The 24,874-nt window shown below is 48.5% G+C and overlaps 1 protein-coding gene and 1 pseudogene across 2 annotated transcripts in view; one reads left to right on the top strand and one right to left on the bottom strand.

The window, feature by feature from the left end:
- Positions 1 to 24,874, bottom strand: part of LOC140402476 (uncharacterized) — a 146,506-nt gene that overhangs the window by 53,981 nt on the left and 67,651 nt on the right. The window contains exons 17-19 of one of the 2 annotated variants that reach the window (XM_072490291.1): positions 24,298 to 24,740; positions 15,144 to 15,305; positions 8,804 to 8,915 (exon numbers count right to left, since the gene is read on the bottom strand). In XM_072490291.1, coding sequence (XP_072346392.1) covers positions 8,804 to 8,915; positions 15,144 to 15,305; positions 24,298 to 24,740 — 717 coding nt within the window. The remainder of the gene's footprint in view (positions 1 to 8,803; positions 8,916 to 15,143; positions 15,306 to 24,297; positions 24,741 to 24,874) is intronic. The other variant, XM_072490292.1, reaches the window with a different exon arrangement.
- Positions 1,331 to 3,824, top strand: LOC140402225 (anaphase-promoting complex subunit 16 pseudogene; annotated as a pseudogene).

Genomic DNA, 24,874 nt, shown 5'->3' with positions numbered 1-24,874 from the left:
GGATGCTCCTCCTTATCCGCCCACACACTGTGGTGATGTGCATCAATGTAAATACATGTAGGCTAGCTAGACACTAGAGGGAGCTCAAGAGACATCACACACACAGCCAATAGATCAGTTAGATAGGACACGACCAATGGACATTCACGATACACCACAAGAGGTGACACGACCACAGGAGAGCATTACACTAACCCATAAATAAAGGACACCACACTCATGATCTGCCTCTTTCCAGTGGAGACAGTCAGTGAGTAGAGACACAGGGTTGATTCAATATTACACCCACCACGTGGATTGCAGCAACTGGTTAGTCAGTCTGGGTAGCTATAGTAGGATTAGCAATAGTGTCAAACCCGAGAAATAGAAGTGTAAATAGTTTAATAAACGTGTTGAAGTTATCTCCATGTCTGAACCTTCCTTTGTCAAGTGCACCACAAGGAAGCCGCTTATGTTACACAGAGAACATAACAAATCATGGTACCAGAGTGAACGGTTTCCATCCATATAGCCGTACCTCAGCGTACAGTGACAACCAGCAACGATACCCAGGCAAGAAGTTTGCGATCCGGATTCCGCAGCAGCTCCAGTGCCACGGCGATCTCCGCGAAAACTGGCGGGTATTCCGGCAAATGTTTGAAATCTTCCTGGCAGCAATCGAACTAGAAGACCTGGCCGATGCGGAAAAGACAGATCTGACAGATCTTCTGCTCACCATCGCCGGTGCCAGAGCAGAAGAAATCAAAATATTCAAGTTCTCCAAAGGGCAAAACAGGAGCGACTTCCAGGCAGTCCTGGACAAATTTGGCAAATACGGAGAGGAAAACACACTCCCAACCAGCAAGAAAAGGCAAGAGAAGCGCCAGTACTCACCACGAGGCCGCGATCCCGGAGCAGAGATCAATTTTGATTGGCGGCCACCTTTCTAAAGGGACTGCACTTGCGCAGTTGCGCGAGAAGCGCACAGAACGGGAAGGTCCGTCTGCGCATGCGCGAGACGCCGCGCATGCACAATCGCGAAAACGGCCCCCGGTACAGGAACAGCGATTTCGCTTCCTACGCATGATGTCACATGCGTCATGACGTCAGAGGCCCCGGACCACACCCATTTAAAGGTGAAACGTCCTAAATCACAGAAAAAAATCTTTTAAAGCCGGAAAGCAACCTTCCTTCACCTGGAATGACAGCACAATGCCTCAAATTGAACCAGGAAATGAAATTAACCTCCGAAGAGCCCTGCAACAAGCAGTTACCTACGCCCAAACCGATGATTCCGACCTAGAATACTTCAAAACCGACCTTTACATTTTCTCTGGACCTCGCGAGCCCAATGCCAGCTCTGGTGCAAACAGTGATGGTATGGTCTTGGAAGACAACGACTCAGACGAACCTTTCACCTTGGGAGGCTACCCCAGTACCAAATCCGAACCGCAACTAGACGTGTTGCACATTGACGACCCCGACAACGAGTTCTTCGGATTTGAGGATCTTCAGCCCAGCAGATATGACATCCTGACTCGTGAGTGCAGGATTAGGCTGCGGCCTGAAACCAAGAGACAGAGAGCGGTACAAGCCCACAGAGAGCGGCCTGCTGCCACACAGAGCGTGGTCCACGCACTGCTCAGGGTTCCCGACTCTAAGAAAGAAGACACGCAAGACTCCACACTGCAGTCCTTGCACGAACAAGAAGTGACTCCAGTGTCGCAAGCCTCCGCAGCGAGCTCGTGGACAGCCTCCACGATAGAAGCAATGCAAGACTCCGATGCGCAGTCCTTGCAGGAACAAGGCCATGAGGGTCTAGCAACCTCCTCTGACCAATTAGCGGCAGACGATGCAAGTCTGCCATGATCAAGTAAACAGCAAGAAGACTATGACAGTCTACCACGCTCCAGTGCACAGCAGGACGACCATGACGGTCTATCATGCTACAGTGAAGAACAAAGCGACGATGACAGTCCAAGCCCAAATGAAGGACAACAGCAAGACAATGACAGTCCACCCACATTGGTTGCGCCACCAGATGAAGACTGACAATTTACCCAACCCAAGTGAACAACAAGCAGCTACTGAGGATCTATCCACGGTATGTGAATTGAGTGACAACAGCATCCCACTTCCCATGCAAGATGTGCAAAGTGACAGACCTCAGCTAGTGTGTACAGAGGCACTCGACGATCACTGTGAGACCACTGGTGACTCGGTGACACCACGATACTTCCACCCTCATTCGCTCGAACCTCTCCACAAGTCAATGCATTCCTGCATGTTCCGACTCCAGCCGTGCAGCTTCAAGAAATCTCAGCTGACCCCAGTGAACCTGCTAAGACTCCAGACGAGGAGCATCAACATACCAACACTGACTCAGTTAAAACAGACCAGACTCCAGATGGGGAGCAACCAAACGCCGACTCTGATTCACGTAAGCCGGACTTTACTCCAGACAGGGAGAGCCGCAACCTCAGTGATGGCACGCTCAGGGTGACAGCAGATGCCACAACGACAGGAGATGGATCACTTAACAATTACACTGGGTCAGTAATAACAAGCAGTGGCTACAGTCCAAGAGTGATACAACAATATTCACCACAGCTATATCCACACATTCTTTCCACACCAGCAGTGCAGCCAATGACAGCTCATGCTGGACAAACCCAGTATTCAGGCATGCAGCAGCCAGCAGTCTATGCAGCATATTCTCAAACAAGCCAGCACTGCGGATTGACCACTAATGGAATCAAGACCGAAGGAGGACTACCGCAAGCGCAATCTGCACTACAGACTGGACGCCTTAGTTACAGCCCAGGATTTGCTGCACCCTAGCCTGGCCAGACGGTATATCCTATCAGATGCAAGGTTCTAGTTTCACACCATCACCAGGTATTTATGCGAGCAGCAATTCTGTTTCCAATTCGACAAGCTTCAACGGTTCTCAGCAGGATCACCGTTCCAGCACAGCATGTGGCCAGAACCAGTATGTACAGTCTTATCCAAGTTCAACATATGGCACATTCATGACCTCGAATGATACAGTTGATGGTACCACTTCAACGTCAACACCTTATCAGCTACAAGATGTCATCCGACAGCACCATCACAAACATTGATAAAGAAAGGCACTCCAAATCAGACAGCGAAGTGATTTGACCACTTCTTGGTTCCTGTGGCACAGGGACGTTGATGGCGTTCATAACCAAGAGAGACATTTGACCTGGTGACGTTCATAACCAAGAGAGACATTTGACCATGATGATTGATGGTTTTTGGACTCTCACGAATGATTTGGACTTATTGTTTAATCACTGTTCCCATGACTTGTATATACCTTACCTTATCTACCTGTTCTTTGTTCAATTTTCTCAAAGTGTGCAGAAAATATGTAACATATAAAAAAGGGGGAATGTGGTGATGTGCATCAATGTAAATACATGTAGGCTAGCTAGACACTAGAGGGAGCACAAGAGACATCACACACACACACTCAGCCAATAGATCAGTTAGATAGAACACGGCCACTCGGCGTCGTCCTCGTCCTCCTCGGCGGCGGGGGCTTTGGGGTGTCCGAGCTGACCCCGCCGCGCAAAGTGCTCTTCACCTCGCCCAAAGGGGCCAGTGAACTGCTGGAAGATGTCACTGAGAGGTTCCTGTGTGAAGCAGTTTTTAGCTATCAGGTGGCTCATACATTGAGGCAGGTGAAACGAGAGCAGCAGTGTTCCCGGATGGAGAAACTGGCCAGTTTGGTGGAGGAGTTGGAGGCAGATGAATGGTGCCACAAACCAATCGAACAGCTGCTGGGATTCACTCCCTCCTCTGGATGAGCTGAGACAGACTGGATTTGGTTAATCAATCTGAAAGCTTTGAAACTGAGAGATTAAACCCCAAATTATTTTCCTCTGTAAAAATGTGTAAAAGTGAGTGTTTTAAATGTCCATAATAGACGTGGGATTCTGTGTGCAGGGGTAGATTTAGGTCATGTAAAACCTTTTTTTAAATGATGCATGGGTGAGAGATGAACTGGAAATAAATTGATATTTTACAAATTAAATTTAAAAAGATAGGACACGACCAATGGACATTCACGATACACACAAGAGGTGACACGACCACAGGAGGGCATTACACCAACCCATATATAAAGGACACCACACATGATCTGCCTCTTTCCAGTGGAGACAGTCAGTGAGTAGAGACACAGGGTTGATTCAATATTACACCCACCACCTGGATTGCAGCAATTGGTTAGTCAGTTTGGGTAGCTACAGCAGGATTAGCAATAGTGTCAAACCCGAGTAATAGAAGTGTAAATAGTTTAATAAATGTGTTGAAGTTACCTCCACCTCTGAACCTTCCTTTGTCAAGTGCACCACAAGGAAGCCGCTTATGTTACACCGAGAACATAACAAATCATGGTACCAGAGTGAACTGTTTCAATCCATGTAGCCATACCTCAGCGTACAGTGACAACCAGCAACGATACCCAGGCAAGATGTTTGAGATCCGGGTTCCGCAGCAGCTCCAGTGCCACGGCGATCTCCGCGAAAACTGGCGGGTATTCCGGCAAATGTTTGAAATCTTCCTGGTAGCAACCGAACGAGAAGACCTGGCCGATGCTGAAAGGACAGATCTTCTGCTCACCATCACCGGTGCCATAGCAGAAGAAATCTGGGTAGGGTGCTCTTTCCAAGAGCCGGTGCAGACTCGATGGGCCGAATGGCCTCCTTCTGCACTGTAAATTCTATGATGATTAGCAACAGTGTCGAACCCGAGTAATAGAAGTGTAAATAGTTTAATAAACATGTTGAAGTAATCTCCACGTCTGAACCTTCCTTTGTCAAGTGCACCAAAAGGAAGCCGCTTATGTTACACCGAGAACATAACAAATCACACACCTCTTCATCCGCTAGCAGCCCCACATCCAGTCTCCAGAGAGGGCGCTGCCCTCACTCCGCTGCCAGTCGCAAGTCCACCCAGTGCGGGGCATGGTCCGAGACCGCAATGGCCGAATACTCAACCCCCCTCCACCCTCGGGATTAACACCCTGCTCAACACAAAAAAGTCAATCCGCGAGTAGACTTTGTGGACGTGGGAGAAAAAGGAGAACTCCTTCGCCCTTGGTCGTGCAAATCTCCATGGGTCCACGCCCCGCATCTGATCCATGAACTCCCACAGGGCCCTGGCCGCCGCTGGTCCCTTTCCCGACCTGGACTTAGACCGGTCCAGTGCCGGATCCAGGACGGTGTTAAAGTGCCGGATCCAGGACGGTGTTAAAGTCCCCCCCCCCCCCCCCCCCCCCCCACCCCAATGATCAAGTTACTTGACGCCGTCCGGGATTTTACCCAACATGCGCCTCATTAATTCCACGTCATCCCAGTTTGGGGCATAAATGTTCACTAACACGACCCGGGCCCCCTGCAGCTTGCCACTCACCATTATGTACCTGCCCCCCTTGTCCGCCACAATACTCCCTGCCTCGAATGCCACCCGTTTACTAACCAGAATTGCCACCCCTCTAGTCTTTTGAGTCTAGCCCCGAATGGAACACCTGGCCCACCCATCCCCTCGTGCGGTCAGCAAGTTTTAAGTGAGTCTCCTGTAGCATGGCCACGTCCGCCTTTAATCCCTTTAAATGAGAGAACATGCGGGCCCTCTTGACCGGCCTGTTCAGACCCCTCACATTCCACGTGATCAGCCTGGACAGGGGGTTCACTTCCCCCACTCCCTGCAGACTAACCACCTCCCTTTTTCGGCCAGCCACGTGCCCGCGCCCCCCGCTCGCTCCAGCCCTCCCGCCGGAGGACCCACAACCCGACTCTCCATCCATCCCCAACAGTTGGCTCCCCCAAGCCCCCAACTCCAGTGGCAAGCACCCGCTTAGCACGGATTTCCCCCCATTACGCTTCCGTAAGTCAGCTGACCCATGTTGTTCCCGCTTCTGTCTCCAAACTTACTATTGTCTCCTCCCTCGGGCTCCCAACCCCCCCCTCCCCTACAGGTTAAGAGGGCAAGAGCCATCCAGATTTTCCCCGTGCAATGAAAAACACAAGCCGGGCGTTACCCCGCCCCCTGAGAGAAACACAGAAAAAAAAAGGGAAGAAACCCAGAAAAAGACAAGCGAACTTAAATTCTACTACCAATCTTACATCAGGTCAACAACCGGTTACACATCCCCGCCAGAGCGTTTCACCCATGTGCAGCTGCCACTTAGTTAGAATCCAGCTTTTCATGCTTAATAAATGTCCACACCTCATCCGGCGTATCAAAGTAATGGTGCCTGTCCTGGTACGTTACCCAAAGCCTCGCCGGATGCAGGAGCCCGAACTTCACCCCTTTGCTGTGGAGGACCGCCTTAGCCCGGTTGAATCCCGCATGCCTCTTAGCCAGTTCAGCTCCCAAGTCCTGGTAAATGCGAATCCCGTCGCTCTCCCACTTACTGCTTCGCTCCTTCTTTGCCCAACGCAAGACACGCTCCCTGTCTATGAAGCGGTGGAACCTTCTCACCATCGCCCTCGGTGGTTCGTTCACCCTAGGCTTCCTCGCGAGGACTCTATGCGCCCCATCCAGTTCCAAGGGCTGCGTCCGCCCCCTCCGTACCTTCAGGGCGGCCAGAATCCGCAGGTTGTGACTCCCAGACCTATATTCAAGGTCATCCTGTCTCTCCTGCCATCTCGTGCGTCTCCACTCTGACCGCCAGGCCCAGGATCTCATCCTCATTATCAGATACCTTCCTCTCCACCTCCTTAATCGCCTTCTCCTGCACCTTCCGAGTCTCCACCATCTTCTCCATGGAGGCCTTCATAGGGGCCAGCATCTCAGTCTTCAGCTCTGCAAAGCAGCTTCTCAGAAACTCTTGCTGCTCTCTCGACCACTGGGCCCACGCTGCTTGGTCCGCACCGGCCGCCATTGTGTCCTCCTGGACCCGCTCCGCTCGCTTCCCCGCAATCGCTCTTTTAACGGCCCCGCTCCTGGTTCCCTCCATACAGCAGTGGGGGGAACCTCTCCAGCGTCCTTTGACACGCTGGGAATCACTGCCAAAGTACCGTTGCCGCTCCGTTTAAAGACCCGAAACTCCGATCCCGGCGGGAGCTGCCGTGTGCGCGACCTATTCGCCCGCTACCGGAAGAACCCACTTGCCCTCAAATATACACACACAACATGGGGTGACCACTTGGTTCTCAGCATGTGTATTTATTACCAAGCCAAGTAGACACAGCTGATTCGCCTGCGTTTTGTTTGTTGGCAGAGGATTAGAGAGATGGCTGCTTGTAGCTCAGTGTGAACAGGATTGGGGGGGGGGGGGGGGGGGGGAAAACGACCAAAAGATCAACAACCAATTGTATTGTTTTCTTTCTGTTCTCAGGAGGTGGGAGGTCACCAAAGCCACCAAGTTGTCACAAATGTGATGTCCTAGCCTCAATTGTTGCAGCATGTGCGGTATTCTTTCATCCAATGGAGTAGCTTCTTGTAGTCGAGTAGCCACTTTAGAGCGATGTTGAGAGTTGATGCAGGACTAGAGTCACCTATGAACTAGGCTGAGTAAGGACAGGCCTCCTATGTAAAACGTAATTAGAGAATCAATTGGCTTTTTAAAAATTCATTCTGGGTTGTGGGCTTCGCTCGCTATGTCAGCATTGGTTGCCCATTCCTAATTGCCCTTTGAGAAGCTATTAGTGAGCAGCTTGCTTGAACGGTGGGGGTGTGGGGTAGGGGAATTGCATCTTGGAAGCTGAAACTTCCTGGGCAATTCCTACAGAGTTCTTGCATTGGGACTTCCGAAGGGTCTCGTAGCACATTCTCTGGGGTAAATCCAGTCTCCAACCATCCAAACACTTCAAAATCTGGGCCAACATCTTCAATGCCATTCGAGATCTAGTAGCACTTGAGTCACAAAATATTTTACTCTTGTGGCAAAGAACGTGCCCTACAGACTGAATACATAAGGATTTGACTTATTGATTGATTTGCACCAAGTGCTGAAATTCCTTTGTTGAAAAGAGAGACCTGCAGATCTAAGAATACCAAATTTCAAACAATCAGAACAATTCATACTCCAGGAAGCAAGGGCGCAAATTAGTTTGCAAGTTGACTCTGATTGGCGGAGGTGTTGCCATGGAGAAAGCAACAGGGAACTATAATTCAAAGAAGGTGAATGTGTCTTTTGTTTGCAGCGAACAGGTCCTTGTGTATTTGTGTTATTGGAAAATGCCACACGTGTAACAGCATGAAAATACATTTGGTCTTTTCCACTGACAGGACGTTGCCTTCAGTCTAAAAAGACATACTGCTACCACATAATTGAGCAATACCTTGCAAGAATTTCAATGCCAGGTACATAAGCCACTTGTGCCAGCAATTGGCTGATCAAAATCAAACAGCATTTTCTATTGGTTGTTTGTAACAGGCAGAGCGCAGACCACACTCAATCGGCCCACGCTCCAAAATCAAAATGGCTGCTGTTGGATGTGATTGGGCAGCACTTACTGAGCACTCCCGAGTGCGCCAACAGCTACACTGGCAACTAATTTAAGATAATCTTGTAACGTGGATTATTTATGATTGCTAGAGTAACATACAGGGACCCGTTCTCTGCAAAAAAGGAGTATATTCAAGCCTTGCAGCTTTTTTGAATTACTCGGGAGTTAGGGAAGCCTACAGCTCCCCATTGCTTTCTCCATGGCAACACCTCAGCCAGAGTCGACTTGCCAACCAATCAGCATCTTAAACTGGTGATTATTTATATTTATGTTCTGTACTACCAAGAGACTGTTTGAAATCCTTTTCGACAAGTCAAAGCAGAAGCAAGCCTTACACGCCAGAAGTGAAATTTCCTCCAGCAATTTGTTCTGCTTTCTCATCAACAGTTCCTTTTCCTGGAATAGTTCTTCCGATTGCGTATCCAAGTCACTGATTATACCAATGGCCTGTAAAGATAAAACCAAGACAAATATTAGATACTAAAGTTAGGTATCATTCCAATAGTCCTGCAACAGAGCACAATGTAGCAAGCCTCCTGACAGAAGCATAGGTGGTTTTCCTGTGGCGCGAATACTGTAATAATGTAACAACCGAAGAGAAATGAACAGTAAATACAAAAGGGGAAACTGCCCCAGAGAAAATGTTCACAAAGAAGCACATGAAATCTTTAAATTTAAATTATTGCATGACACTGAAAGTAGGAGTATTAAAAATGTGCAAAAAATTCAAAAACAGATCATTTGGGGCAGCTCTGGTCATAAATCAACAACCGTACCCCACCCCTCGCCACACCCAATTCATTGGCATTTGCAGATCACAGAAAACTACAGTGCAGAAAAAGCCCTTTGGCCCATCGAGTCTGCACCGCCGCATCAAAGGCACCTGATCTGCCAATCCTGCTCAAGATGCTTCCGGTTAAAGAAGTGGTGTGGTCAGGAGGTGGTTGTACAGGGGAGATGTTCCTGGAGCAAGGTCCCTCGGATGATTTCCCCTACTCCCCCCTCCACTCACCCATTGATGCAAGAGATTAATTGTAGTACCCTTACATATGCTCGCAGATTTAGGTCAGTTAACAGCATAGATTCATAGAACCCCTGGTTCATATAGTCCCATATATTCAGTGATAAATATATAATTTGCTGACATTCTGGCATAATCAGTCAGCAGTGTCTCACTGGTAGCAAATACCTCCAAGCCAGAAGGTTGCAGTTTCAAGCACCCTCTGCAAAGGCTTGATCTAAGCAAGTGCTTCAGTGCAGTTGGGGAGTGCTGCACTGTTAGAAGTACCATGTGCCCTGTAAGTGGTGACCAGAACGGTACATAAAACTCCACCTGTGGCATAACCAGTGCTTTATACGGTTCTAGCATTACATCCCTGCATTAGTATTTAATACCTCGTCCAATAAAGGAAAGCATTCCATAGGCCTATCCACCTGTCCTGCCACTTTCAGGAACCTGTGGATATGCACTCTGGTCTCTCGTTCCTTCTACCCCTCTCAATATCTTCTCATTTATTAAGTATTGCCGAGCTTTATTTTTCCTCCTCAAATGTTTTACCTCACACTTCTCCGGACGGAATTACATTTTTTGTGTCCTCTTCTACCCACCCAACCAGACCATCGAGTTATTCTGGGGACAGCAGCTGGACTTCGCTCTCAACTACATGGCCAATTTTTGTGACAGCTCCAAATTTCACAATCATGCCACCCAAGTTTAAGTTGAAATAATTAATATATACAACAAACAGCAAGGACCCCAACACAGCCCTGTGGAACACCACTGGAAACGGATTTCCATTCACAAAAACATCCATCGAGCCTTTGTTTCCTGTCAATGAGACAATTCTGTATTAAACTCTCACCAGGAGGGGCTTTTGTTTCTCTCACCAGTTTGCCATGTGAGACCTTGTCAAATGCATTACTGAAGTCCATGTAGACAACATCCACTGCACTACCCTCCCTATCACTTCCTCAAAAAAACTTGACTTAATTAGTGACTCAAGATCTTCCTCCAATAAAACCATGCTGACTAACCCTGATTAATCTGTTCCTTTCGAAGTGACTTTCAGAATTTGCCCATCACAAAAGTCAGACTGACTGGCCTATAGTTATTTGACCTGTCCCTCATCCTTTTTAAATAATGGTGCAATGTTCGCAATCCTCTGTTACCTTGCCTGTGTCTAGTGAGGATTCGGAAATGATCTTCAGGGCATTTGCGATTTCCTTCCTGGCTCCCTTCAACAATCCATCTGTCCCTGGTGATTATATCCACCAAAGAATTCAGTGCCTCCAAAACTTTCTCGCAATGTTTATCTAATATTTCACATACTTGCCCTTCTATGTCCCTCTCACTATTTGGAGGTCTATAGTGCACTCCTAGTAGTATGGCTGCCTCCTTTTTATTTCTGGGCTAAACCCATGAGGCCTCATTCGACAATTCATTTAGCACATCAAACCTCACATTTGTAACTGATTCTTTGACCAGTAAGGCGACACCCCCATCTTTTATAACCCCCTCTTTATCCTGACTCAACATCCTAGATCCAGGGATGTTAAGCTGCCATTTTTGGCCCTCTAAGTCGAGTTTCCATTATAACAATATCATGCTGCTGCGTGTCTATTTGCTCCCTTGCATTTAAATAAATACCGTTGAACATTGCACAATTCTTGTGCAGTAAACCCGCTAGGTCAGTCTGTGTGGAGTCTGCACATTCTCCCAGTGTCTGCGTGGGTTTCCTCCAGGTGCTCCGGTTCCTCCCACAGTCCAAAGACACGCAGGTTAGGTGGGTTGGCCATGATAAATTGCCCTTTGTGACCAAAAAGGTTAGTAGGGGTTATTGGGTTACGGGGGTAGGGTGGAAGTGAGGGCTTAAGTAGGTCGGTGCAACATCACACAAAATTTGTGACCAAGTCACATTAGAAGATACAAGGGCAGATGACCAAAAGGAGGGAGGATTAATGTAGTGCCATAAAAGGAGGTAGGGAGTCATGGAAATTTAGGAAGGGAATTTCAGACTTTAGGGCATAAGCAACCGAAGGCATGATTGCGGTGGCCAATGTAGGTCAGTAAATTTAGCGTGATAGATAAACAAACTTTTGTAAAGGCACGGACAGAGTTTTGATAAGTCTATGGAGGGTGGAAGCTGGGAACCAGCCAAGAGAACTTTGGAATAGTCAAATCTGGAGGTGACAAAGGCATGGAAGAAGGTCAAGCAGGTGAGCTGAGACAGCAGCGGAAATGGACAATATTAGAGACGGACATAGGTGATGGACCTATGATTGGAAGTGAATTTTAGGATGAAACAGAATAGCAAGATGGTTCAGCTTCAATGGCCAGGTAAACGATTGGGGTTGGTGGTAAGGAAATAGTGTGCTGGGGACTGAAAGCAGTAGTCTTCCAAATATTTAGTTGGAGGGATTTTCTGCTCATCTAGATAAGCAGTGTGACAAATAAAAAGCAACCACAGAATTCAATGGAGGCACTCGGCAGGTAGAGATGCACGTCATCACCAGTACAAGTGGAATGTGACATTATGTTTATGGATGATGTTGTAGAGCGAGAGCATGTAGATCAGAAATAGGAGGGGGGGGGGGAAATTTCTTGAGATATATGCAGGTGAGGGCGTTTACTAGACAACAGGTGAGGGAATTTCCGTTGCTCCCGACACAGGGGATACAGGACAGGGTGCTTTCAGGGGTGTGGGTCGGAGAGGGCAAGGTGGCAGAGATTTACCGAGAGATGAGGGAAGAGGGGGAGGAGTCGGTGGGCGAACTAAAAGGAAAGTGGGAAGAAGAACTAGGGGAGGAGATAGAGGAGGGTATGTGGGCTGATGCCCTAAGCAGGGTAAATTCCTCTTCCTCATGCGCCAGGCTTAGCCTGATTCAATTTAAGGTGCTACATAGAGCACACATAACGGGAGAAAGATTGAGCAGGTTCTTTGGAGTAGAGGACAAATGTGGGAGGTGTGGCGGGAGCCCGGCAAACCACGCACATATGTTTTGGGCGTGCCCGGCACTGGAAGGGTATTGGAAGGGAGTGCCGGGAGTGATTTCGCGGGTGGTGAAGGCCCGGGTCAAACCAGGCTGGGGGTTAGCTCTATTTGGAGTTGCGGAAGAGCCGGGAGTGCAGGAGGCGAAAGAGGCCGACGTTGTGGCCTTTGCGTCCCTAGTAGCCGGTGCAGGATCCTACTCATGTGGAAGGAGGCGAAACCCCCCGGACTGGAGGCCAGGGTAAATGATATGGCGGGGTTCATTAAACTGGAGCAGATAAAGTTTGCCCTGAGAGGATCGGCTCAAGGGTTCACCAGGCGGTGGCAGCCATTTCTCGACTACCTAGGGGAACGTTAGAGGGAAGACAGGTGACCAGCAGCAGCAACCCAGGGGGAGGGGGGGGGGGGGGGTTTAGTTTAGTTTAGGTCAAAGATAAAGGGGTTTTGTTACTTGTGTATTGTTAAAAATTTCTGTATTGTTATTGTTGCGTTTGCTTTGTAAGAGGGGAAAAATTGTTGTTTGGGAAAAAAATTTAAATAAAACATATTAAAAAAAAAAGAAATAGGAGGGGGCAAGGATAGATCATGGGGAAGCTTCAGAGAGAACACCGAAGATCATTGTCCGGCTACCAAACCAATTCAGAAGTGCTGACACAAGTACACTAGAACACAAGAAATAGGAGTAGGACTGGACCATTTGGCCCATCGGGTCGGCTCCAACATTCAATACGATCATGGACTTCAACTCCACTTCCTTGTCCAATTCCCATCCCTCTCGATTTCCTGAGACACCATAAATCTGGCTATATACATTCAATGAGCGGGCAGCCACAACCCTCTTTGGTAGAGAATTCCAAAGATTCACAACCCGTTGAAGCAAAGTAATTTCTCATCTCAGTCCAAATGATCTGCCCCCACTTATCCTGAGACTGTTCTCCCTGTTCTAAATTCCCCAATCGGCAGAAAACATTTCTCAAGCCCCTTCAAAATCTTGTAGGTTTCAATGAGACTGCTTTGCATTCTTCCAAATTCCAGAAAAACAGGCCCAATTTACTTGCTTTATCATCATCGGTCAACCCCATCATCCCAATTTACTGAACCCTCGCTGTACTATTTTTAGCTATGAGGAGAGGTTGAATAAACTTGTTTGTTCTCACTGGAACGACGGAGGTTGAGGGGCGACCTGATCGAGGTCTACAAAATATTGAGGGGCATAGACAGAGTGGACAGTTAGAGGCTTTTTCCCCAGGATAGAGTGGTCAATTACTAGGGGGCATAGGTTTAAGGTGCGAAGGGCAAGCTTTAGAGGAGATGTACGAGGCAAGTTTTTTTTACACAGAGGGTGTCTGGAATTTGCTGCCGGACGGGTGGTGGTGGAAGCAGGGACGATAGTGACGTTTAAGGGGCATCTTGACAAATACATGAATAGGATGGGAATAGAGGGATACGGACCCCGGAAGTGCAGAAGATTTTAGTTTAGACGGGCAGCATGGTCGGCACAGGCTGTTCATGTGCTGTACTTTTCTTTGTTCTTTGTACTGCTGCCAATGCAAGTATATTACTGCTTAAATATGGAGATGTAAATTGCATGCAGTCGTGCAGATGTAGTCTCACCAAAGCCCTGATAACAGTGGTGGGGCAACCTGGGGCCCGGGGGCCACATGCTGCCCAAGGGGTTCGGAGAGCGGCACTTTGTTGACTGTTGGCCCCACGCAGAGTTGACGCATTCCATTGGTTTCTAACCATCCACCTGTATAACTGAAGTGATTCGCACGTAAAGCGAGGGCACATGAAGTGAGGTGCGTGCTGATTGCTCACAACATTGACTGCGAGAGCCGTGATGACAGTTCTATTAATATATTAATGATTAAGAATTTTCTACAAATCCTTATGAAATATTTGGCATGTATTAAATCTTATTCAAGGGTCATAGTTAGTGAACAAGCCTGATTTCAATCTTGCGGCCCACTGAGATGAAACAGGGCCTCTCATGCAGCCCCTTCACTAGCCTCGGTTGCCCATCACTGCCCGACAATGTTATAGTTACAGCTTTCTTTTCACGAACTATTTGCACGATTTACAATTGCTCGTGGCAACTGAAGCAGTGTCTTCACAAACATTTAATGGGATCCTTGGATAAAAAGAATACATCGCTTACACCAACCTACAGCAGCATGTTCTGGGGGTGGCACAGTAGCACAGTGGTTAGCACTGTTGCTTCACAACACCTGGATCCCAGGTTCGATTCCCGGCTTGTGTCACTGTCTGTGCAGAGTGCACGTTCTCCCAGTGTCTGCATGGCTTTCCTTTGGGTGCTCTGGTTTCCTCCCACAAGCCCCAAAAGCTTGTTAGGTAATTTGAACATTTTGAATTTTCCCTCAGTGTACCAGAACAGACGCCGGGATGTGGAGACTAGGGGCTTTTCACAGTGACGTCATTGCAGTGTTAATGTAAGCCTGCTTATGACAATAAAGATTATTATTATAACCACCAAGGTCCAAGGTGCCAGAGGTCAATGCTTTCCAACACTGTCCATGAGGAAGCAATTATTCGTGAAAAAGGAGCTGTTCGGAGATAGTGGTTATACGAATTTCAAAATATTTAGTTGTTATCATAGGGACAGCATGGGTGGAAGAGTTCCTCTTTGCAAAGTAGAAAATAATCCTTAAAATTGATCTGAACAAACCTTATTGAGAATGGCACTTTTTGGAGCCTTTTTGTCACTGAAAACTGTGCTTTCCAATACTTTAAAACGATTTTCCATCATCTTGCGAGATTCCCGTTCTCTCAGCGTGTGTGGTGTTGTTGCCCTGTTGTCTATCCAACTCAGAGGTGTCTCATTGTCCCCCTGTAGAATTGAAATCACAAGGTACCTCAGTATGGCAAAGTCTAAATACGGTAAAATAAAAACTACTGCGGATGCTGGAAATCAGAAACTAAAACAGAAAATACTGGAAACGCTCAGCGGGCCTGGCATCACCTGTGGAGAGAGAAACAGACTTCCCTTTTCAAAAGGTTTCTCTCTCCACCGATGCTGCCAGACCTGCTGGGTTTTCCCAGTATTTTCTTTTATAATGCAAATATAGTAACGCTACCAAATTAAACACGTGTGCACATTTTGATGGACACCATTTGTATTTTGCAAATAGGCTTCCCATTCCTGCTTGAATTTTGATTTGGGAGAGTAATGGGACCCCAGTCTCCTGGTGTAATATTGAGGATCCATCCTCTCAAGAGAATTTTAAGGGTTAGGTCAATACAGGTTTTGCTGCCTCACGGCGCCGATGATCCCAGATCCGATCCCGACTCTGGGTCACTGTCCGTGTGGAGTTTGCACACCCTCCCTGTGTTTGTGTGGGTTTCGCCCCCATAATCCAAAGATGTGCAGGCTAGGTGGATTAGCCACGCTAAATTCCCCCTTAATTGAAAAAAAAATGAATTGGGTACCCTAAATTTATTATTATTTTTAAATACAAGTTTTGCCTTTATATGGTGCTCCCCTGCTGGTTTTCCCAACTCTAGATGACACCAATCGCCACTGATTTACAGCATGTAAATCACTTCATTTCACTTGCTACGCAATCAAATTATCAGTGCGATATGGAAACAGACATAAATGTTGGAGAATGAAAGGTTTAGTGAGGGGGAAAAATTGAGGGCGATCAACATTAGTAGAAAAATGGTGCTGGGAAACTGATGGGATTGAAGGCGGATCAATCCCCAGGGCCTGAGAATCTGCAACCCTGTGTGCTCAAGGAGGCGGCTCTGGAAACAGTGGATGCATTGGTGGTCATCTTCTTTCTATAGACTCTGGAGCGGTCCCTGCAGATTGGAGGGTAGCTCATGTCACTCCAATATTCAAATAGGGAGGTAGAGAGAAAGCAGGGAATTATAGACCAGTAAGCCCAACATCGGTAGTGGGAAAAATTCTTGAATCCATTATCAAGGACTTTATAGGAACATTTGGAAAGTAGTGGCGGGATCAGTCAGAGTCAACATGGATCTATGAAGGGGAAATCATGCTTGACAAATCTGTTGGAATGCTTTGAAGATGTAACCAGTACAGTTGACAAGGGGGAGCCAGTTGATGTGGTATATTTGGACTTTTGAGAAGGAGTTTGACAAAGTCCCGCATAAGAGATTACTGTGCAAAATTAAAGCGCTGGGGATTGGGGGAAGTGTATCGAGGTGGATAGAAAACTGGTTGGCAGAGAGGAAACAAAGAGCTGGGCAGCATGATAGCACAGTGGTTAGCACAGTTGCTCCTCAGCTCCAGGATCCCAGGTTCGATTCCTGGCTTCTCCACGTGTCTGCGTGGGTTTCCTCTGGATGCTCCAGTTTCCTCCCACAGTCCAAAGATGTGCAGGTTTGGTGGATTGGCCATGATAAACTGCCCTTAGTGTCCAAAAAGGTTAGGTGGGGGTTACTGGGATAAGGTGGAAGCATGTGCTTAAGTAGGGTGCTCTTACTAAGAGCTGGTGCAAACTCAATGGGCCGAATGGCCTCCTTCTGCACTGTAAATTCTATGAAATAGTAGAAATTAATAGGCCCTTTTCAAATTGGCAGCCACAGGGACCGGTGCTGGGACCTCAGCTATTCACAATATATATTAATGATTTGGATGAGCGAACAAAATGTAACATCTCCAAGTTTGCAGATGATACCAAGTTGGGTGGGAGGGTGAACGGTGACGAGGATGCTGGGATCCTACAGCATGGTCTGGACAGGTTGGGCGAGTGGACAAATCAATGGCAGATGCAGTATAATTTGGATAAGTGTGAGGTCATTCACTTTGGAAGCAAAAACAGGAAGGCAGCTTATTACCTGAATGGCTGTATATTGGGAGAGGGGAGTGTGCAACTGTGTGTCCTTGTGCACCAGTCGCTGAAGGTAAGCATGCAGGTGAAGCAGGTGGTAAAGAAGGCTAATGGCATGATGGCCTTCATTGCGAGAGGATTAGAGCATAGAAGTAGGGATGTGTTGCTGCAATTGTACAGGGCCTTGGTGAGGCCACACCTGGAGTATTGTGTGCTGGTTTGATCTTCTTCTCTGAGGAAGGATGTTCTTGCTCTCGAGGGAGTGCAGCAAAGGTTTACCAGACTGATTCCAGGGATGGCGGGACTGTCATATGAGGAGAGATTGACTAGATTGGGATTGTTCTCACTGGAGTTCAGAAGAATGAGAGGGGGCCTCATGGAGACGTATAAAATTCTAACAGGACTAGACAGGGTAGATGTCACCAATGATAGGTGTGTCCAGAGCCAGGGATCACAGTCTGAGGATTCAGGGTAAACCGTTTCGGACAGAGATGAGGAGACATTTCTTCACCCAAAAAGTGATGAGCCTGTGGAATTCATTACCACAGGAAGTAGTTGATGCTAAAACATTGAATATATTCAAGAGGCAGCTAGATATAGCACTTGGGGAGAATGGGATCAAAGGCTATGGGGAGAAAGCAGGATTAGGCTATTGGGTTGGATGATCAGCCATGATCGTGATGAATGATGGAGCAGGCTCGAAGGGCCAAAAGGCCTCCTCCTTCTCCGATCGTCCATGTATCTGTACATGGAAAATAGAAGCAGGAAGGAGGTAATTCGGCCCATTGAGTTTGCACCAACCCTCAAACAGCCTCGGCCCACGCCCCATCCCTGTAACCCCACCTAACATTCGGACACAAAGTGGCAATTTAGCAAGGTCAATCCACCTAACCTGCATATCATTGGATTGTGGGAGGAAACCGGAGCACTCGGAGGAAACTCACGCAGACACATGCAAACTCCACACAGATAGTCGGCCAAGGTTGGAATCGAACCCTTGTCCCTGGTGTTGAGGCAGCAGTGCTAACCACTGCTACCGTGTCACCCCATGGCTGATCATCAAGTTCAATACCCTGATCCTGCCATCCCCCCCCCCATAACCCTTGATCCCTTTAGCTCAAGAGCTATATAAAATTCCTTCTTAAAATTCCTCAACGTTTTGCCCTCAACTTCATTCTGTGATAGAGAATTCCAGATTCACCACTCTCTGGGTGAAGAAATTTCTCCTCATGTCAGTCCGAAAAGGTTTACCCTTTATCCTCAAACGATGACCCCTAATTCTCACCTCTTTAACTACCTGGCTTTTTCTGGAGGTTTGAGAACAGCCCCCATGTTGCAAATGTGAAAATGGCCTGTACAACATTTTAAAATTCTACCTTGTAACACGGTTAAGAATAACATTAGTTTCCCTTCCCAGGTTTAAGATACCACATGCTTTGATATGCCAGTGAGTATATATTGTTGAATGCAACACCAGCCAGTTGTCAATAAGCTCTGGCTTATTTCTAATGTTAAAATGTCAAGCTAGACACTTCCGGGTGCGGCTATGCAGAGCTAGGTCGCATATTCGGGAGCTCCTGCTTGGAACGGACTTTTGGGCTCGTTACAGGGCCCCCACGGCATTTGTTTGCAATTTCCCGGTGTGGGAAGAAGGCTGCAACATTCCCCCGATAGTGTCCCCCAGGAAGGGTATGTCTCTTGGTTGCCAGACACGGCAGAAACAGTAAAATATTTGGCTGCAACTGCAGGTTAAACAGGGCCTCTTCCAGCATGCAGGCGGGGGAAGGGCAAGCTTAAAGCGGTTAAGACTCAGACGCACTTCATAAAAAGTGTACTGAAAGGATCGAGGCCCTAGAAAACGGAGTGCGAAGGAAGAACCTTCGGATACTAGGTCTCCCTGAGGTTGTGGAAGGAGTGGACTGTGGAGAGTACGCAAGTAAGATGCTGAGCTCACTGATGGGTGCTGAGGCCCCTGCGGGCCCCATGGAGGTGGAGTGGGCAAATCGGATTCCGGCGAGAAGACCAAAAGCGGGAGAACCACCGAGGGCGATAATAGTGCGATTTTACCGCCTTAAGGTCAGAGAAGAGGTTCTGAGATGGGCTAAAAAGGTGCGGAGTAGCAGATGGGAGAATGCTGTGGTATGGATATACCAGGATTGGAGTGCGGAGGTGGCGAGCTTCAACCGAGCCAAAGAGGTGTTGCATAAAAGGAAGGTGAAGTTTGGGATGCTGCAGCCGGCAAGACTATGGGTCACGTATCAGGAGAGACACTATGATTTCGAGACGGCGGATAAGCATGGTCCTTCATCAAAGAAGAGAAATTGGACCGGAACTGAGGGACTGATATGCTGCAGGAAATGTTATTGTTAATGTTACGGTGGAAGTTAATTGAGAAGTAAACAGGGAAGGGGGGAGACATTGGGGAAATGTGGGCGCCAGTGAGTGGGGAAGACGGGACATAGTCGGAGAATGGGGAAGTGGAGGGGGAGGGGAAAGGGAGCTGCGCCATAAGAGGCGGGTCAGGTAAAGGGATGTTCCCGCGCCAGAAAGAATAAGGCAGGAAGACAGGCGCAAGGCGGATGGGAGTTCCCCCACACGGGGGGGGGTCGAGGAGTGAGCAGGAGTAGCCGGGGTCAGTTGAAGTCAGCTGACTTACGGAAGTGATATGGAGGGAGCAATCATGCTAGATAGGGATCTAGCGGGGGGGGGGGGGGGGGGGGGAGACAACTGGGTTGCTGCTGCGGAAATCCAAAAGGAAATGGCTAAAGAGTGGGTGGGCGGGGATGATGTGCGACGCTGGGGGAGCGAGCGGGAGCGCGGAGGCGGGATATGGGACTGGCCTAGAGAAGGTAATGGCTAGTCGACACGGGAGGGAGGCAGGTAGCCCCCTAGTGAGGCTGATCACGTGGAACGTGAGAGGCCTGAACGGGCCGATAAAAAGGGCCCCCGAGTGCTCGCGCATTTGAAAGGACTAAGGGCAGACGTGGTTATGCTCCAAGAGACGCACCTAAAGGTGACGGACCAAGTTAGGCTAAGGAAAGGATGGGTGGGACAGGTGTTCCACTCAGGACTGGACGCAAAGAACAGAGGGGTGGCCATTTTGGTGGGGAAACGGGTAGCATTTGAAGCAAAGAACATCGTAGCAGATAGCGGAGGTAGATATGTAATGGTGAGTGGTAGGCTGGAGGGAATGGAGGTCGTGTTGGTTAATGTGTATGCCCCAAATTGGGACGATGCGGGATTCATGAGACGGATGCTGGGGCGTATACCGGACCTGGAGGCAGGAAACTTGATTTTAGGAGGGGACTTTAATACGGTGCTGGACCCGGGGCTAGATAGATCCAGCTCAAGGACCGGAAGAAGGCCGGCAGCGGCCAAGATACTTAAGGGGTTTATGGACCAAATGGGGGGAGTGGATCCATGGCGATTTCTTAGACCTAGGGCTAGGGAGTTTTCCTTCTTCTCCCATGTCCATAAAGTGTACTCCCGGATAGATTTTTTTGTGTTGGGAAGGTCGTTGATCTCTAGGGTGGAAGAAGCGGAGTACTCAGCCATAGCGGTTTCGGATCATGCCCCACATTGGGTGGACCTGGAAGTAGGAGAGGACAGGGAGCAGAGAACACTCTGGCGATTAGATGTGGGACTGATGGCGGATGAGGGAGTGTGTGCAAGAGTGCGGGGGTGTATTGAGAGATACCTGGAGGTCAATGACGACGGCGAGGTCCCTGTGGGAGTGGTCTGGGAAACATTAAAAGCGGTGGTCAGAGGAGAGCTGATCTCTATTGGGGCCCACAAAAGGAAAACAGAGGCCAAGGAAAGGGAAAGATTACTGGGGGAGATTTTAAGGTTGGACAGGGAATTTGCAGAGACCCCGGAGGAGGAATTGTACAGGGAGAGGAGACGACTCCAGACGGAGTTTGACCTCCTGACCACCAGAAAGGCAGAGGTACTGTGGAGGAAGGCACAGGGGAGGAGGTATGAATATGGGGCAAAGGCTAGTCGCCTGTTGGCGCATCAATTGTGAAAGAGGGCAGCAGCGAGGGAGATAGGAGGAATTAGAGACGAAAGGGGTGACACGGTGCGAAGGGCAGGAAAGATAAATGAGGTGTTCAAGACCTTCTATGAGGAACTGTATAGGTCTCAACCCCCAGAGGGGGAGGAGGGGATGCGGCAGTTCCTGGACCAATTGAGGTTCCCGAAAGTGGAGGAGCAGGAGGTGGCAGTCCTGGGGGCGCCGATTGAGGTGGACGAGGTTATTAAGGGACTGGGAAGCATGCAAGCAGGGAAGGCCCCGGGGCCAGACGGGTTCCCGGTGGAATATTACAGAAAATATGTGGACTTGTTGGCCCCGTTGATGGCGAGGACGTTCAATGAGGCCAGGGAAGGGGGGACTCTACCCCCGACGATGTCGGAGGCGACGATATCGCTAATTTTGAAGAGGGACAAAGATCCGTTGCAGTGCGGGTCCTATAGACCTATTTCACTATTGAACGTGGACGCCAAATTGCTGGCAAAGGTACTGGCATCGAGGATAGAGGACTGTGTCCCGGGGGTGGTGCACGAAGACCAGACAGGGTTCGTAAAAGGGAGACAACTGAATGTTAACGTGCGACGACTATTAGGGGTGATAATGATTCCCCCAGTGGAGGGGGAGGCAGAGATAGTGGCGGCAATGGACGCAGAGAAGGCATTTGATAGGGTGGAGTGGGAGTATTTATGGGAAGTGTTGAGGAGGTTTGGGTTTGGGAACGGGTTTATTAGCTGGGTTAGACTTCTTTATGGGGCTCCAACGGCAAGCATAGTTACAGGTCGACATAGATCGGAGTATTTCCGATTATATAGGGGAACAAGACAGGGATGCCCGCTGTCTCCATTGTTGTTCGCGTTGGCAATTGAACCTCTGGCCATGGCATTGAGAGACTCCAGGAAATGGAGAGGGGTGATTAGAGGGGGAGAAGAACACCGAGTCTCGTTATACGCGGATGACCTATTGTTATACGTGTCGGACCCAGTGGGGGGGATGACAGAGGTTATGCGAATTTTGACGGGGTTCGGGGAATTCTCGGGGTATAGGCTAAACATGGGGAAGAGTGAATTATTTGTGATACATCCAGGGGACCAGAGTAGAGAGATACAAGGCTTGCCGCTAAGGAAAGTGGAAAGAAACTTCCGATACCTGGGGATTCAGATCGCTAGGAGCTGGGGAACCTTGCACAGACTTAATCTGACACGGCTGGTAGGACAAATGGAGGAGGACTTCAAGAGGTGGGACATGCAGCCTCTATCGCTGGCGGGCAGGGTGCAAGCAATTAAGATGATGGTCCTCCCGAGGTTCTTATTTGTATTTCAATGTCTCCCTATACTAATCACCAAGACCTTTTTAAATAAAATAGATAGGAGCATCACGAGCTTCGTGTGGGCAGGGAAAGTCCCGAGAGTAAGGAGGGGGTTCCTTCAGCGTAGTAGGGACAGAGGAGGACTGGCACTACCGAACTTGGGTGATTACTATTGGGCCGCCAATGTGGCAATGATACGTAGATGGATGATGAAGGGTGAGGGAGCGGCGTGGAAAAGACTGGAGAGAAAGTCCTGTAAAGGGACGAGTTTAGAGGCGCTGGTGACGGCGCCGCTACCGTTCTCACCTAAAAAGTTTACCACGAACCCGGTGGTGGCGGCAACACTGAATATCTGGGGACAGTGGAGGCTACAGAGAGGGGTGCGGGGAGCCCTGGTGGGGTCCCCTATCAGGAACAACCATAGGTTCGCCCCAGGAAGAATGGATGGAGGATTTCAGAGCTGGTACCAGTTGGGAATTAGGAAGGTGGGAGATTTATTCATAGATGGGACTTTTGCGAGCTTGGGAGCATTGGAGGAAATGTATAAGTTACCCCGGGGAAATTTCTTGAGATATATGCAGGTGAGGGCGTTTACTAGACAACAGGTGAGGGAATTTCCGTTGCTCCCGACACAGGGGATACAGGACAGGGTGCTTTCAGGGGTGTGGGTCGGAGAGGGCAAGGTGTCAGAGATTTATAGAGAGATGAGGGAAGAGGGGGAGGAGTCGTGGGCGAACTAAAAGGAAAGTGGGAAGAAGAATTAGGGGAGGAGGTAGAGGAGGGTATGTGGGCTGATGCCCTAAGCAGTGTAAATTCCTCTTCCTCATGCGCCAGGCTTAGCCTGATTCAATTTAAGGTGCTACATCGAGCACACATAACGGGGGCAAGATTGAGCAGGTTCTTTGGAGTGGAGGACAAATGTGGGAGGTGTGGCGGGAGCCCGGCAAACCACGCACATATGTTTTGGGCGTGCCCGGCACTGGAAGGGTATTGGAAGGGAGTGACGGGAGTGATTTCGCAGGTGGTGAAGGCCCAGGTCAAACCAGGCTGGGGGTTAGCTCTATTTGGAGTTGCGGAAGAGCCGGGAGTGCAGGAGGCGAAAGAGGCCGATGTCGTGGCCTTTGCGTCCCTAGTAGCCCGGCGCAGGATCCTACTCATGTGGAAGGAGGCGAAACCCCCCGGACTGGAGGCCTGGGTAAATGATATGGCGGGGTTCATTAAACTGGAGCAGATAAAGTTTGCCCTGAGAGGATCGGCTCAAGGGTTCACCACGCGGTGGCAGCCATTTCTCGACTACCTAGGGGAACGTTAGAGGGAAGACAGATGACCAGCAGCAGCAACCCAGGGGGAGGGGGGGGGGGGTTAGTTTAGTTTAGGTCAATAGACAATGGGGTTTTGTTACCTGTGTATTGTTAAAAATTTCTGTTTTGTTATTGTTTCGTTTGCTTTGTAAGAGGGAAAAATTGTTGTTTGGAAAAAAATTTCAATAAAATATATTTTTTAAAAAAAATGTCAAGCTAGTTTTTAATGTTTGTGAGAAGTCTGATGGAAAATTCAGGCTCTTCCTGAGAAACTATCTGCCTCTCAAAATAGAGAACTGTCAATTTTTTCAGAATAGAAATAAATTGCAGAGCATTATTCAAAATTAAACCAAGGTCTATTAAATAAAGTTCACTTTTCTACATACCAGTACATCCATACTCATGTTATTCAAAGCGTCCATATCAGGGCTGAAATCTGCAAAGCTACAGAACTTGGAACTTCCAGAACATTCCTCATTGACTGAGCTGACGGTGGAGCAATCTTCTTGGCTTGGATTCTCTTCACCTTCCACTGTAAAGATGTTTGTGCCACCAGAGTAGTCCAGTTCGTGGTTGTATTTCTCGCTGAAGTCGTCACCGACCTTGACAGCAACTATATCGTCAGAACTGGTTGAATTCACCTCATATTTCACAGTCTCGTCGCAGTCTCCCTTGTGATCATCCAAAGGGCCATCTTCGGGAAACCATTTCATTCCAAAGGAATTTGGAGACGAGGGAACTTTGCCACTTAAGAAATTCAACACCTCATTGGTGTCAATTATTTCACCAGCTTCAATGCCGCCTTGTGTTGCAACAGGTCCCATTTCTGCTGGAGGAAGACATAGCTGTTCAATTAATATAGAACATTACAGCGCATTCGGCCCTCGATGTTGCGCCGACCTGTGAAACCCCTCGAAAGCCCATCTACACTATTCCCTTATCGTCCATATGTCTATCCAATGA

This window comes from Scyliorhinus torazame, chromosome 25, assembly GCF_047496885.1.
Source record: "Scyliorhinus torazame isolate Kashiwa2021f chromosome 25, sScyTor2.1, whole genome shotgun sequence".
NCBI lineage: Eukaryota > Metazoa > Chordata > Chondrichthyes > Carcharhiniformes > Scyliorhinidae > Scyliorhinus > Scyliorhinus torazame.
Note: the sequence above shows the minus strand (reverse complement) of the source record. Positions and strands in the feature narration are given on the sequence as shown.